Consider the following 16,251-nt stretch of genomic DNA (forward strand, 5'->3'; position numbering starts at 1 on the left):
ACAAGTGAGACACGTTCCAGAGAATCAGATGTGTGCGCGGCGGTGCATTTCAGGCTTGGGAAACCTTTAAAGAATTTCCTCTTTTGTCAGCCGTCCGCACTCGCCGAGGCGATGACGTTACAAATTAGTTTTGATTCTCTGCTCCGCGTTTACAGAGCAATATTATATTCTAAATATTATATTCTAGTAATCACCTCGCCTCTCCTGTTTACATCCCAGGTAAACACAGTGTGTAAACTCATTATCAGTTGAAAGGCTGTCCAGGTACAGTTTTGACATTCACACTGAAGGTTTACAGAAATCATGACTTAACATCTCTCAGTTTACTTTCTGCAGTTTAGACATTATGCAACATTTGGAATCGGTGTGTTACTTTCTCACATCCCCCCCACAAGTGCATCCATCCTGTCCATGAGCAGGCGATCTGGATACAAAAAACTCAAGGGAATAGCGCATTATTTTTGCACTGAGGACATTTTACTCTTTACCCTTGTGTATTGGGGCAAATTAAAGATTTCCTGTGACTAGTGCAGGGTTGGTTTGAAGTCATCCAACAATGCTGTGGCACTTCCCAAACAGTGGGCACCCAGAAGAAAGGCCTCTGATGCTTTCAGGTGCTAAATAGTTATAGGCTTATAGTACGAGTGATTTTTATTTATTTATTTTTTTTCTATTAGACAGATCTATTTTAAATTTTAAGTTGTATAAATAACAGGTGTGAAAGACCCGTAGTTGCCTAACAACCCCGCGGAGAGCAGAAGTGAATTTAATACGTACTTATATAAAAATGTTAAAAAGAACTAAATGTCTTTTGCTATAAATCCGATTCGGCAGCGGAGCCCTGAACGCCACACCAGTGTGAGGAAATGGGCACGGGCGCGCATGCGCAGCGGCAGTGTTTGCATTCCTCCTCCCTCCTCTGAGACCACTGACAGTCCGTTAGCTGCTTCTGCTGCTTCTCCTCGCCGGCAATGAGACAGCAAACACGCCGAGCGCAGTAAAAAAAAAAAAAATGCACCGAGATGGACTCGGCGATACCGAAAACACGGATACTGTTTAGCTGCCGGTTGACAACGCGCCTTGCCTTTCTGAGACGAGCTCGTTGCGCTTGCGGGGACTCGACGTCCGGGAGAGGAATGGATGCGACGACGGACTTCTTGCGACACTCGCCGGCCAGCTAAGAGGCTTCCACACTCGCTGTAGAAGACCGAGTGAGAGCACCCGAAACACTCGGGTTTGGGTCTATTTTTGTGTGTGTGTATTTTTTTCGCCGAAAGGTGTAAATACTCGGAATTAGCCGTGGACATTTACAAAGTTAAAGACGAAGAGAGGCTAACGCAGCGTTGAGCTAACCAGCGGCTGTTGAATCTCCCTTTCTTGTTTATTATTATTATTATCGTTATCATTTGTTATTTATTTAACTAAATACAGCTTAAACATTTCCGGAGTTCGAGTGTATCTGCGCGGAGAGGAGCTACAGCTGGGGTTGTTGAGTTTTATCTTTTAAAGGACATAAATCATATGACTTCTCACTTATGGCTGGTTAGTATCGCGGTACTACAGCTGACCCAGCTAGCCAGCTAGGAGGCGACGCAGATAACCAGCCGCCACCTCTTGGCCTTTACGAACCACTTTACGTTAAAAAATAAACACGCAAAAACGTAAAATGCACCACCAGGAGTTCTCCGGAGACCCGTCCGGGACTGGGAGCCGGAAAACGGCCTTTCACTTCAGACGGGGCAGCAGCGGCGCGTCCGCCGCCTCCTCCTCCTCCTCGGCCGGAGGCGGCGCGGCTGAAGACCACCCGACCCAGGCGGGGTCCTCCTCCCCGGGCCTCCACCACCAGCCCCTGTCGCAAGCGGCCGGGGTGAAGAAGAAGAGCGGCTTCCAGATCACGAGCGTCACCTCTGCCCAGAACGTGAGCGGCAACAACAGCTTGGCGGACGACACCGAGAGCTACGACGACATGGACGAGTCGCACACCGAGGACCTGTCCTCCTCGGACATGCTGGACGTCTCCGTGTCCAGGGCCACGGACACGGGCGTGCCGGAGAGGAGCTCCTCGGATGAGACGCTCAACAGCCTCCACGGGGTGGACACGCCTGGCCTGGTGTCCCCCAACGAGCCCCTCCAGCCTCATTCCATCCCCCAGGGGGCACAGCAGCACGTCGGCTTGGTGAACGGGACCGCGCACCACCAGGTCCACCACCGGCACTCCGACAGCTTGGGGGGAGGCGAGCCCACGTTGGCTGTCGCTCCGCTGTCTAGCTCCAGCCCTGCTGCGGGTTCCAGAGCCGGGCCGAGCCAGCCCCAGAGGCTTCCGGCGGCGGACAAACCCGCGGGCGGATCGAGTCAACACGCGGCCCCCGGCGCTTTGGGGGGGGCGGCCCCCGATCCGCACGGACAAGGCGGCGGGAACATTCTCAGCGCGTCTGCCGCAGCTCCTCCTCCGGGGCCTGCAGGTGTTGACAGCGCTAACGCGAGCGGCCAAGCGGCTTCGGTTGGCGGAGGAACAGGCTCGCCTGCCGCTGCCCCCGGCGCTCAGATCCATCACACCCAAGCCCAGGCGGCGACCGGCTCCCGTTTTAGGGTGGTGAAACTAGACACCAACTCCGAGCCGTTCCGCAAAGGACGGTGGACGTGCACGGAGTACTACGAGAAGGAGGTTCCTCCACCGCCTGCGACGGAAGCGCCCAAAGCGGCTGAGCCGGCTGCGGAGGCCGAGGCGGGCGTTAACCCCCCGGGCGTGCCGGCCGCGCAGCCGCCCCACACGCTGCAGGCCTACCAGCTGCCAAGCCAGGATTTCACGAGTCCGCAGGCCGCGCAGAGCCCGCCTCAGGGACCCGCGCAAGCGTCCCCCCCGACCTACGTCTCGCCGCAGGAAATCGTCGCGCAGATGCCGGCGGCTCCCGTCCCGCCGCGCGGCGCAGCAGGCGGCCCTGCGGAGGGGGGCGGGCCAGCCTCCGCCGCGCGCGCCCAACCGGGGAATGGGGTCACAGTCCCAGGGCGGCTCACCCCCGCCCCCCAGCTCCCCAGCCGTGCCGGGGCCCGTCCGCTGGGCCAGCGGGCGGCAGCTCCGCCGCCTCCAGGCAGTCCCAGCGGTACGACTGTTCACCTCTCAGCCCACCGCTCCCTTCCAGACGCAGGTCCCGCACCCGCAGATGCCCCATCAGGGTCACGTCCCCCAGCCCGCCCAGGCGGCTTTCGCCGCGGGGCAGCACCCGGCGGCCGCCCACGGCGCCCCCTACATGCCTCTGACCGCGCTGCAGGCCGACCTGCAGCCCCTCCTCACCCCGGGCACGTCCTTCGACCACGTCATGAAGATGTCCCACCTGGAGGACGCCGGGAAGCTCTTCCTCCAGCACCAGGGGCTGCTGAGTCTGCCCAGGCTGGGGGCGGAGGGGTCTTCGGGGGCCCACGCGGGGATGTCCGCCGAGGCCAGCGCCTTCATGGCCGCCGCCGCGGGCCTCAGGACCCAGCACGGCGAAGGAGAGGACGACAGGTGAGGGGCCAAACTGTTTGTTCTGACGTCAGCTGTTTCACAGAGGAAGAGTTCCGACTAAACAAAGAGTTATTCTTAGTATGTTGTGGTTCGAGCGCTGCCACTGCACCGCACGCATATCTGAAATAACTTCCCCACATGATTGCGACAGCCAGGCATGATTTCTAATCCGATTATGGTGAAAGCATTGATTTCTTTTTTTGCCCCCCCCCCTCCACAACGTGTCCCGCATTTCTGTGTGGTTATGTCCTTCAAAGTCAAATTTGATTTACCCCGTGTACGTTCGAAGGCTCTCTGGACATTTGTTATAAAAAAACAAAGTGGTCGGCATAATAGCTGCTGAGTCACTGAGGGAGCCGGTGACTCAGCAGATGCTCTGCCCCGGCCGACCCCCTAACACCACCACCACGTCTACCAGGAAGGCTGCCCCCTCCTGACTCACTCAGTTGGTGCCTTTTACAACTTGTTAAGTCTTTTATTAAACACAGGACGTGTTGATTTGTGCCACCCAGGGGGGGAGCAGTGCCACACGAGCACTAAATACTACGCCTCGCACTCCGAGGGGGTTGTTGTAATGGCGGGCGGCTTTTAAAAACGAGTCTAAATTGAGTCGACGAAGCGGGAGTGTGTCCGGGAGACGGTTCGGGATCAGAAGCCGCGTTTGAACGCGAGCCCTGTTTGGCGACAGGCTCTCGTGCCACCTCAGTCCGATTCTGGTTTAGCAGGAGAGTCGTGTTGTCAGCACAACAATGGTGCCTGCGGGCTACGAAGGGAGTCAAACCCGCCGGGCGTCCGGCCTCACCCAACCTTAACTCTTAACAAACCGACAAACAAAAAAGCTCTTGTCGAATATCGATTCTTTTTATTTGACTGCCGGGAGGAAAAAAGAGGGGGCAGATATTAAGCGGTGAAATGAAGACAGCAGTTTGCCGCGTGGAGAGGTTGATGTAGTGGGGTTGAAGCGGGGCCGTGTCACCCCGTCTCGTCTGGATGCGCTTTGCATGCTTTCCTCTGTATTTCCGTCAACACGTCATCTTTCTTCTGGATTGAATCGGCCACTGTCCCGCAGCAGCAGCAGACAGTCTGCATGTGCGCCGTCTTTGTTTATAGTCCTTTCTCTCGTAGGCCTCCTCAACCGTCAGGCATTTCCGCCCGTATTTACAAACGAGCGAGCGGACGGCGCGCGTGTTTTTACTCCGACCTCACGGCGTCAAAGGACACCCGCCTCAGCAGGGGCAGGTCCGATAACAAGCGATTCAATTAAATACAATATAGGTCAGGGCTTTGAAAAGGTCCCGGCCTAGCGTGCCAGCTCGTAAAACCCAGAGGGCGCGTCCTCCTGCCACTTTATTATTTTTTTTTGTGTGTGTGTGTTTCGTGCGCGAGGGACGGCGGCGTCACGCGGCGCATTCTTCGTGATTAAACGCTTTGAAATGCGCCGGCGCGGCTTCACGGGAGCGGGAAAGCGCTCGCGGCATTCACGCACTTAATGTAGAACGCGCACCTGCCCTTCCCGTGAAAAGAACCGCGGTTCGCATAGTTGTCAGTCCAAAATAGCGCCTCGTGAATGTACACGTTCATTCCATGCAAAATACATTCGCAGCCAACTAAACGTCAAGGTTGCCTGTCACATTGTGCGCAGCGGCTTTTATGGGGCTCGTTCACCTGTGTGACTTCATCCTTTTTTTTGCAGCTGTAAAAGCCACGAATCAACTGCCGTAAATTGTCTTGTCCCGTGTTTGTTTTAGCGACAGCGAGGTCCCCGTCATCCGTGGTGCGTGGTTGCCGAGCGTTTCTTTTTTTGTTGGCGCTGGCTACGCCTGTTTTCTTTTCTGCCGCCCCGCCATTCAGAGCCGCTCGGAGTTTATTTAACCCTCGCACCTGATTTTTTAAAAATTGTTGCGTCGCTGCCAAACGTTTGATTGATGTCTGACTTTTAACCCTTGATGTGTCGGTGTTATTTCATTGACATATTTCCAATAATCTAAAGGCAAAGTGGGTTTTTCTTGAGGGAATTAATAGAATTATTCGACCCTTGGACACGTCATTGATTAGTAGGCAACGCTCCATTTGATTGATTTTATTCATTTATTATTATTTTTCTAGTAGAATAAGATTAAAAGTCATTAGAATCCCATATTCAAGGCTCTAATGAAAGAAAATCCACTTGAAAACGTATCAATTCTTGCGTTATTTGCCATCACAAACATCGCCCACTGCATACAAAGGGTTCAAAGTCAGAAATGAACTAAACTATTTAGTATTTATAATTAGTTCCGAAGTGAATGTGTTGACAACTTACAAAATTAGTTTGAAATGTCAAAATTCTCTATTAAATACGTACCTTTGCCAAATATGATAACAAAAAGCATAACCACCGCTAAGTTATTTAAATAAGTAAATAAATAAATAGAAATGGACACTGTCCCGTTAATGCAGAGGGTCAAACCACGCGGGGGAATGGTTAGACGCGTACCCTCGAATGCACTTCTCTTAATGGTTTACACATTTAAAGCTCTGAGTCAAGCCACAACAAATATTTGTGGCCACGCCCTGCGATAAGAGCGTCGGGTGTATGACTGTCTATATTTAAACGTGACTTAAAAAGATAAGACTCGCTGTCTCGCTCGGGCTGCTGCTGCGTGTGCACGCACCCCGCTCTTGCCCGGACAAGCGGCTGCTTTTCCGTGTCCGCAGGTTGTTCTGCAGCTGTGTGAAACCGGGCGGCATCTCCCCGTCCTGTCACGCACGACAAATAACACGCGAAGGGCCGCTCAGCCGTCTGTTAATTGGATCCGACGTCCGATCGCGCTCCAGCGGAGGCTGGATTCTCCTCTGCGGTGCTGCTGTACCGCTTTCTCCCCACGAGGTGGCAGCGCAGGCTCACAAAAGCTCCCGGCTTTGTGCGCTCCGAGCTCTGAGAGTCACCCTGACCTACAATGCGCCTCGCAGCCAAGTGGAAACGTCCTTCCCGGCTTTTTATTCTGCTCACCGGCACTCTGACGTTGTTCTCACGCTCAGAAGTTGTTGTGTAATGTCTCATCTGCAATATCTGCCCTTGAAGGGTACGGTTTGAGGCACTACGGCGGCATTTTTGTGCCTCCTACGTGGAGCATGTTTACGACCAAGTCGTTTTATGGTGCGCTCATGTGTGTGAAATCTGCAAGAAAGAGTTTAACTGCCCCTTTACCCTTCAGGCTTTTTTCAGTCAAGGGAACAACATGAGCGGAGGGGAGGAGTGGGAGCTTTTCTGATGTGTTTTTTTTTTTTTTTTAGGTTGTGGTTGTGTCACAGTCCAACACCTGTAATGTTGTGTTTCTTTCCCCCATTTAAAAGTTTTAAATTAATCGTATTTTGTGTCCGGTGAGGCTAATAATGACATTTTTATAAATTAAAAGTTGCAACAGTCAGTGGAGCATGTGTGGAGAAATTGATAAATCTATCTATTTAATAATAACATTATTAGAAATTGTGGCTGTGCGTGAGGAAGTTCTGCTTTCTCGTTGTTTTTTTTCCCCCCCATCCTGACCAGGGTGCCTGCGAAACCGAGATGGGCTGCGTTTCAAAATAAACGCCGCATGTAGTCTGAGACGGCCGCGGTCCTGCGGGGCGCTTCTTCTCGGCCCGGCAGAAAACACAAAAGTTTTTGTCAGCAGTCCGCAGGCTTTCGCCACGGACGGAACAGTAACGCGACACTCGGCGTAACCGTTACCCGTGCGGCCGCTCTCTCCGGGGCCTCTCCTTTCCACCTGTAACACGAACGCTGTGCTGCTCGCTCAAGAAAAACATTTATTCCCTCTGAAAGGTTCCCCTTCCTGGTAAAGCACAGGCTTTTGGGCGAAGGGGAACGGTGATAATTCTGCGTAAAGCCGGCTCAGTGTCTGGTAAAACCCTCTCAGAGCGCCGCATGATGTCTGAACCCGACTGCTGAGAAGATCCCCTTCAATATTTACCAATTAATATTGACAGAGACGCCTGAGATCTGACGTTTAATGCCGTCACGTGAGGTTGTGCAATATTTATTTGGATTATAGGAAGTGTTTTCTTGAATTTATCACGTGAGAATGTTCATTCTTCTTTGCGTTGTGTCTCGGTTTTTAACGCGGCGCCCCGTTATTTTTACCTCCGCGGTGGACGGCGAGCGCGCGACGAAAGCTAATACCCCATCCATCAGGAGGACGAGACTCGTCCGTGCCGCCGATAAGCTGGCGTGGACGCCAGAGCGCATTCCTCGGCCCCGGCCTTCCCTCTCTCCTCCGCGGCCCATATGTCAGAGAGGCGCGTTATGTAAGGCTGTGCGTGCGCGGCCGAGACCGATTCCCTCACGCTCCGCGGAGCCTCAGCCCCGCGGCTCTGCCATGCCAGGAGATCTGTTTGAGTTCTGGGGCGTTGCTGCTTCTTGTTTTGTCTGCGTGTGTGTGGACACGGATCAGGGCAGATTATCCTCTTAACACGTAGGAAGAGGTTGCTTTCGGGCACCAGTTTGGGAAAATTCGGTTGTACGTAGGTGGACGCCAGCCAGTCAAACACAAGAAATTTGTGTTTGTGCTGATCATCATAGTGTCTGTACGGTTTAGAAAAAAAAAAAAAAAAAAAAAAAAGCCTCCCAAACCGGATTCCGCCAGTCTGCAAAGACCAAGCAGCTGATGCACAAGCGGCACATGCGGACGCACGAAAGCCCGAGGGGAAGTGATGCAGAGTGCTTCCAGCCTCGGTCGCCGATGACGTCCTCCGTTATCAAACCATTCGCGTTTTCGTACAGTCGTAGAAGAGGTGGATTCACCTCCGGAACACACACACAATGCTTTCTCTTACAATAAATACTCGCTCAACACTCGGCTGGATGCTTTCGTGAGATAGAACGTGCATAAAGGAGGGAGGCTTGAATAGTTTACACATATATACATCCTACTACTCATATCCAAAAGATTAAACATACTACATAAGGGTTAACTCTTCCTCCCATCGCTCTGAGCTTAACACCACCAGAATTTAAACACAGGCTTTTCTCAGTTGTAGCCAACTGCCTGCTTTTGAAGTAGAACCTTATACTTAAGACCTGCAACTTAAACACCACGTGCTCCTTTTATTTATCCTTCCACTCTCTTGGCTACACATTCACTCTTATGTAAGCTCCACAGGGTGTGGCGAGGACGTACTCGAGGTGTAGTTATTATTGTCTTGGGTGATCATTGAGCTCTGCTCCAGTCCAGCAACTGATTAAGCCCGAGAAGTCAGCGGGAGATTGTCAGGGTTCCTCGGCCTACGAAGGAGATTTGCCTTTAAAGCCAAAGTCTACGGAACATCCGCGGACATGTACGTGGTGTTCTGGTGATATATGGGTCAGCCTTTCGCACATACGCAAGTTCCGTGGATGTATAATGAATGAATGAAGGCGTCCTCCTCCCCCCGATCGTCCGTCCGTCACGATTGGCTGAGCCGAGACCGCCGCGTTGGCGAGCGATTGGCTGAAAGTAAACTGCCTCGGCACCAGCGCGCACTTCCCTCGGAACGGCTCCCAGCCTTTTGTTCTTGGCAAGCATGCGTACACTGACCCCCGAACCCGCGAGGACACAATGTACAGATGCACAGGGGGAAGGTTTACTTTGGATGCTTTGTCATGCAAGCAGTGGTTCTTCTTATTTCGTGCTGTCTAACTTGCGGGTTCAGTAAAAAGCAGATGTGATCTCCACTTATTGAGGTTAATAACTTCACCCCGCCACTTTTTGGAGCCCACCGCCAAACCATCTTCCTCTTTGTTCTCTCACGCCTTTTCCTATCCTGCCGTGTGCCTATTAGCCGCTTAGCTAGCCGTCTTTGCTCAAGAATGCGCTGTTGAACCAGAGCTTCCTTTTTTTTCCAACGCGGGGCAACACGTGAGGCGCGCGTCAGCTGATGAGGAGTGACGGGGCGGCTAAAGGCACCCGGGGTGCGACAACACGAGGGGCACGAGTATCTCGAGAGCGTTGCGCGTTGTCGCTCGCGTGTCCGTCACCTGCGCGGTCGGGAAAGACGCGAAGGCGCCGGAAGGGAGTGGCTCGGTAGGCGCCCACCGAGTGTGTGGTCAAAAGTAGCTCATCCGATTGGACGGATCGCCGTAATCTCCGGCGACAGTTTACATAACAAGAGAAGGGGAGGCGACGTCGACGCCCACCCTCCCACGTCTCCTCTCACCCAATCATCTCGGAGTCTATACGTGATTCGGGGGCAGTCGGGAGGACTTGACGCACTCCCGTTGTATGCACACACACACACACAAACCGTCCTACACGGGCTCCGTTGTTGACCGGGTTCCCCCCTATGCGACAGCTTAGGGGAGCAAAGGGGGTCGGGGCCAAGGGGCGCAGGTCAGGAGGACGGAGGAGGTTCAGGGGGGGGGTCATTATTAGCCGGAGTGTGTGTCTTGTAGCCTCAATGAGAGAGAAGGGGCTGGCCGGGGCAGGAACGGCACAGGGCAGGGACGCCATGGCCATGAAGCTGCTCTTCTGGGAGCTGGAGAAGCATCTGAAGAGGTAAACGATGTGGTGTCGTCGGCGTACGGTTTCATCGGGGGGAGGGGGTTAAAACGGGGACGGGCGCCCTAACAGGCTTTGTCGTCATGCGTCCGTGTTGATGTTGTGTTCAGGAACGTGGTGCCCGCCTCTACCTGCAACCAGGCGCGATCACGTTCAAGGACGCGGTGTTCCCGCACATGCATGCCACGCTCGACTGTGTCCAATTATCCGCGACGGGAGCGATTTATTTCAGTTTGTTTTTCCCTCCAACTCCCAAACTGCCAGAGTCGATGTTCAAGTTCCTCAAAAGATCCCATCATCACAAACGGACTACCCAAACCCAATAAACCGAAAAGCCCAACCTTTTCTCCAGGCTGTTTAACATCTTTTTATTTTTTTATTTTATTTTTTTTGCATAAGCATACAGTGCCACTACAACACGTGCTCATTTGGAAGAACAAAAAGCAGAAGTCGGTATTTTCCAGTTCCCTAAAAATCACTCAATCCCTTCAAAGTTCCTAGAGGAAGTAAAAGATTTTGACGGGTCACACGCTTCGTGTTCTCCTTCAGACTCCCCTGTTGACACGCAACCCGGCCGCAGACCGATAATAACGCAAATAAGGTGCTCAAAGTGTCGAAGTTAGTCGACGAAATCTCGTAGATGTGTCTTCTCGAAGTCGATTAAAGAGCGACGGGGCAGCCAGAGGTCGGTTAACTTTGACTGATTGGGTTAAAATATATCTGTCGTCAGTCTGATTGTTTTATTTCTGCCTCTTTATCTTGTTCAAATTGAATGTGCTTCAGTTTCGTTGCGTGCCGTTTACCGGTCCTCAAGTCACATGCATTTACTCATGTGGATAGATAGGTCTATAGATATGTAAAACAAACATTGATCTCATGGTTGGATATCCTATCATCATACGCTGTAACTGGTGGTTATGTGGCTAAATAAGGGCTACAAATCTAGTACATTTTGACAACACTGATTGGCTTGGACTGTGTGCAAATTTTTCCTATTGATTCTGTTTCTCAAGTGTTGAAACAAAGCACAAATTAATGGGTTAATAATTTCACAGGAAGTAATAGTTGTAAAAACTACCTAAAAATACCTAAAAAATAAACCTTAATTCTTTTGTAATTGTTCTTATTTTTAGTGCTATTATTTTGTTGTTTATAATTTATTGATCATTTAGCCTATTAACATGTCTGTAAATGGTAATGTTGTGTCTTCAAGCGGTCCAGCAGCATAATGATTCAATTAAGTCGTGTGAAACAGGAAATTTTGGCTATTTTTGTCTCGATTCAAATGAATAAAATGACATGAAGCCTTTGTGCAGTCGGTGTCATGCCGGTCCACACTGATAGGGGGCGACATTGTTTCACTACACAGCTTGAGATCGTTCAACTGCACACTACACGTTATATTTAGTTTAATACTAATGTAATGTCTCGGTAAAATAATAGACGTGATGTAAAAAAATATAAAGATAAATATTGACGTCGTTTCGTCGACCTTTATAGAGGACTGCTGCAGAGACTCTGCATTTATTAGATTCGTCTCCTCCGTACCCGGAAGCCACGCGCATAGATTATGCTAATGAGCCCCCCCGTCTCCGCCAATCACGCGGGCGGCTCGAGCTGTTTTCCCTGCATGCATTATCCAGAGAGAGAGAGAGAGAGGCTACGGAGCCGCAGCCCGCCTGCCTCAGTCTTTGTGTCGCTCCGTCCCGGCTGCGAGCTCCGCGGTCGCCCGGTCCGGAGAGCAGACCCAGCCGCGCGGCGCTCAATAATGCGCCATTTTTTCTACTTTTCTACCACTGGGAGTCCAGTCCGCGCCGCCGACGAGTCGCCTTCGGGTGTTTTAGCGGCGGGGGTAGCATGAATTCCCAGTGTTACACCGTGGCGATGGACCTCGGCGTTTGTCAACTGAGGAATTTCTCGATATCGTTTCTGTCCTCCGTGCTCGGCAAGGAGAGCGCATCAGTCAGGGTCGACAATAGGTAACGTCCGCATCATCGTCATCATCACCATCATCATTATCACAACCTCCCGGTTGTTGCATCCTTTTATCGTCCGCCATTGTGTTTTTGAAGCATTTGCTTTCCAGACTCTAATCCCCTAACCTGTTTCATTAAACGCAGCCTGAGGCGGAAAAAAAAACACCTTTCTTTTTAGTGGAGGCATCCAAAGCAGCCGCATTGTTCAGCTCCATCACAACCCGCTTTAATGACCCCTAATTTTATTTATTTTTTCTTTCTTCCCTCCAGCTCTTCAGGTGCAAGCGTGGTAGCCATTGACAACAAGATCGAACAAGCAATGGTGAGTTTTTCTCCTTCTAACCTTGTGTGTGTGTATGTGTGTGTGTGTGCATACGGGCCGCTTTCGTGTATTTTACGCGTATATGCCGTTACGTAACGCAGACACTGGATGCGCACAGCTCCTTCTGCCTTTTATTCAGACGCGTTCAATCCATCACAATGCTGACTTAAGTAGCCGCATCTGATGGATGGGCGGACGGACGGATGGATGGATGAATGAATGAACACAAAGGGCGCTTTTCGGGAAGCTGCAGGTGTGTAAAGGCAGTTTTTATTTTGCGCATTTTGTGCACCTGCTGGTATTAGAGGCGCCAGGAGCTTCCTGCTCTGTCACGATTTGAACCGACCTCCCCCCGCGGCTTGTTGGCAACTCGGTGTGGGCTAGGCTAAGGTTCACACGCTTACCCACCTCCCCCTTTTTTTTTTTTTTTTACCCTCATCCACACACACACACACACACACACACACACACACACACACATGCCTCTCCCCTCTCCAGGCCTATGTTGCTAGGCAAGAGGCAGCCTCCCCTCTGCGCAGTATAAATAACTCAGCCCGTGATTGGCTCCTCCCACTCCTGTGCAGGAACATTTTGTTCTCTGGAGTAGGAAGGATGGGCGGGTCCACGAAGCAGGGGATGCTCGGATGATTAAATCCTCCTCCTGCAGTTCTGGCTCCGCTCGGGCAGCATCACCGCACCGGGCTTTTATCCCGACTTTATGGGCATCGTGCCCCTGATTCCTCGTCTTTTGTGCAAGACAAGCGATTTGCTTAAATAGATGTGGCTTTTGCCCTTTTGCTCACACGGTCGTGAGTCACTTCTCTCCGCGGTCAATTCCACCATGTGTTATTTTAATATCAGGAGGCAGCCCCCGTGGGAGATTGTAAATAAAACACGGATTAGTGAGTCATTTAAAGTCCTGAATAACAATAACATCTCAATAAATTGGCCCTTTTTTACCCCTCTGAATAACATTTGTTTTAAAAAAAGAAATGAAATTTCTTCACACACACACACACACGCACAAATATATATTTATATTTGTGTCTAATCGGTTCATTAAGTTCAAACTGGACGGGCTGACTGAGTATTTTCTGCATTTCATTTAAGAAATTTGTTGAAGAAATACTCAAAAGAAGCATTCTCATATTTCAGAAAATACAAGTCTTTTTTTTGGGTTAAAAAGGCAACAGGATTAAAGAGTTTAAAAATACATTTTGCCGTAAAAGTCAGGATAACCTATATTAAATATTACCCTGCTAAAGACTTTAACCGAGTCAGTAATGGCTAAAGTTTGGACGATGCTAGGATAACTAGCTTGACTGAGTCAGTAATAGGTAAAGTTAGAATAATGCTACGATAACTAGCTTAAATATTACCTCGCTAAAGACTTTAACCGAGTCAGCAACAACACAAAGAACGTAACGGTAACGTTACAGTACCTCAAATTAATATTACGCTCACTCAGGCAGGTGCATGGTAACAGACTAGCTAAGACCGGTGCAAATTAGCATAATGCGCCACCTCCTATGACGTTGAGGAGGAAAAAGCGTTTCTCCCTTCAATTTCTATCTTTGTAACAAGTGTTTGGAGCTATATTTAAGGCATGAAAAGCAGGTATTTTGTCTTTTCTTTTAATTGGAAAATGTAAAAATGTAATCGACTTTACCGGTATCGGAATCAGTATCGGCCTCCAAAAAGAATCCATATCGGTTTGGCCCTAATACACATGTAGTTTGTGTTTTGGTCTGAGCTAAATAATAGATGAGATTGATTGTTGTGTTTCTTGACTAACCACGCCCACGTCGCTGCGCTTTCAGGACCTCGTGAAGAGCCACCTGATGTACGCCGTGCGCGAGGAGGTGGAGGTGCTGAAGGAGCAGATCAAGGAGCTGATCGAGCGCAACACCCAGCTGGAGCAGGAGAACAACCTGCTCAAGACTCTGGCCAGCCCCGAGCAGATGGCTCAGTTCCAGGCCCAAGTCCAGACCGGCGGCTCCCCGACCGGCGCCGCTCAGCCTCCGCTCCCGGCCGGCGCCGCACAACCCCCGCCCTCCGCACAGAACTCGGGCACGTCCGCGTAACACAGACACACACTGGAGAAGATGGGACACAGAGGAGATGGAAGGAAGAAGAAGAGGAGGAGGAGGAAGGAGTCTCGCCACACTGTGAACAGACTCTAGCGTCAAGACTACGCCACCGTTTGAAGGAGCTCACGCTTGGACTTGAACCGGAGGACAACCGACTTTTTGTTGCACATTTTATTTAACTGAAAGACTTTGCACCGGTGCGTGTGTGTGTGTGTGTGTGTCTGCTTCGTCTCCGACTTTTATTACCTGCTTCAGACAATCGTCGCGGTGGTGATAAACGGACTGGCGGTCGAGCCTCGCGGCGGCCGACGCGAGGGAGGAGCCGAGGCCCAAGCCGACCAGCGCTCGCAGTGTGCCATCGCCCCCCCACCCCTCCCCCTCCATCTCGTTTCGTTTGCACTTTCCCCCCCCCCCCACACACAAACGACGGCGGACAAGCGACGAGACTCGCATCTGGAATGGGAGTCCCCCCCCCCCCCCCCCCGGACGTCTACCGCGGTCTGAGCGGGGCAGGCCGTGAATAATTACTGAATATTAATTAGCTGTGTTCGAGGGTTTTCCCGTCCCCACCCTTAGACTCTCCCCCCCCCTTCCTTTGTTGGATTAAACATTTATGCAGGGAATTGATGTTTATAGGGAGGATTTGTCTGTTTTTGACCAGTCATTAATGTCAAACAATAAATAATGGAAAGGCGAATAAATAGGACTGTTTCTAGGTAGTGGACTTTGTACAGGTTAAATTTTCACAATTAAGCTCTGCCAAGTGCCTGGTTTCTAACCATAGATACATATATGTAAGCTTTTTTTAGTCGTTTTATCTGCGTGCGTGTACATATATATATATCTATGGTTTTGCCAGGTTTTGAACTACCTGTGATGTCCTTACTCAGGGTGGGAACAGAAGAGGATGGTTTACCTCGACACTAAGATGCTGTCTCTCCTGAAGTGACACACGGCCTCGTACTGTATGCCAACGCTTCACTCGCTCAAATGACCTGGACTGTTTTTACCATTTGGGGACGTGTGTAGTTTTTTTTTTTTTTCTTTCTTTTTTTTTTTAAATGTTTCTTTCTTTGTTTATTCGTCTTTTTTGTACAGCCAAGTGTTTTGCTCGTAGTGCAACTGGAGCGCCAGATAATGGCTTGGCATTAAAAAAAAAAAAACAAAAACAGAAAGAATAAGGAAAATGCCTCGCAGAACAAATATGTGGATGTTTTGTGCATGTTCCTCAGCCCATCACAAATGTGACGTTACAATTGCACTAGACAGTTGCACCTCAAATAAAAAGAAAAAATAATAAAAAAAAAAAAATGTTCTGTTTCTTTTTGAATGTTTCAGGGCATGAAACAAAAAATTTCCTATCACTATAGTATTAATGTGCCGTTAATTGCCAATGAAACTTTATTAGTCTACATCTAATGCACATTTATATTAAAAAAAAAGAAAAAAACATGTCATGCTGCTGTTTAATTGGAATAAAATTAATGTCCAATAATAATAATAATAATATACACACTGTAAATAAATCTGACCTTCATTAATATTCATAACCAATTTAAATTAGGTGACATTTGATTGGATTTGTTTGTATTTTAATAATTTAAACCATTGTTTTTAGAGATTAAGTAGAGATCTGTTCTATTAAACTCGGCCTAATGATGTTTATAAATATACAGAATTATTACCATTTAATAATTTAAAATCATTCACTTCAAATATTAGGCTATTCCAATAATACACAGGTTCAAATAGGATTTTTTTTTATTTCAAACATGTTCAACAGTAGGATGCAAATGCAGTTAACATGAAGAAAATAATTGACGGATTCTAGTTTTAACTTTAAACA

At 49.8% G+C, this 16,251-nt stretch overlaps 1 protein-coding gene across 1 annotated transcript; it reads left to right on the plus strand.

Moving 5' to 3' along the window:
- The first annotated feature begins 901 nt into the window (after positions 1–901).
- Positions 902–15,716, plus strand: LOC125001201 (TSC22 domain family protein 1-like). Its single transcript, XM_047577125.1, has 4 exons — positions 902–2,955; positions 3,029–3,502; positions 12,264–12,315; positions 14,136–15,716. Exons 1-4 carry the CDS (start codon positions 1,667–1,669, stop codon positions 14,397–14,399), a joined length of 2,079 nt encoding a protein of 692 aa, XP_047433081.1. The 5' UTR covers positions 902–1,666; the 3' UTR covers positions 14,400–15,716.
- The last annotated feature ends 535 nt before the right edge of the window (positions 15,717–16,251 follow it).

This window comes from Mugil cephalus, chromosome 23, assembly GCF_022458985.1.
Source record: "Mugil cephalus isolate CIBA_MC_2020 chromosome 23, CIBA_Mcephalus_1.1, whole genome shotgun sequence".
In the NCBI taxonomy this organism is placed as follows: Eukaryota; Metazoa; Chordata; class Actinopteri; order Mugiliformes; family Mugilidae; genus Mugil; species Mugil cephalus.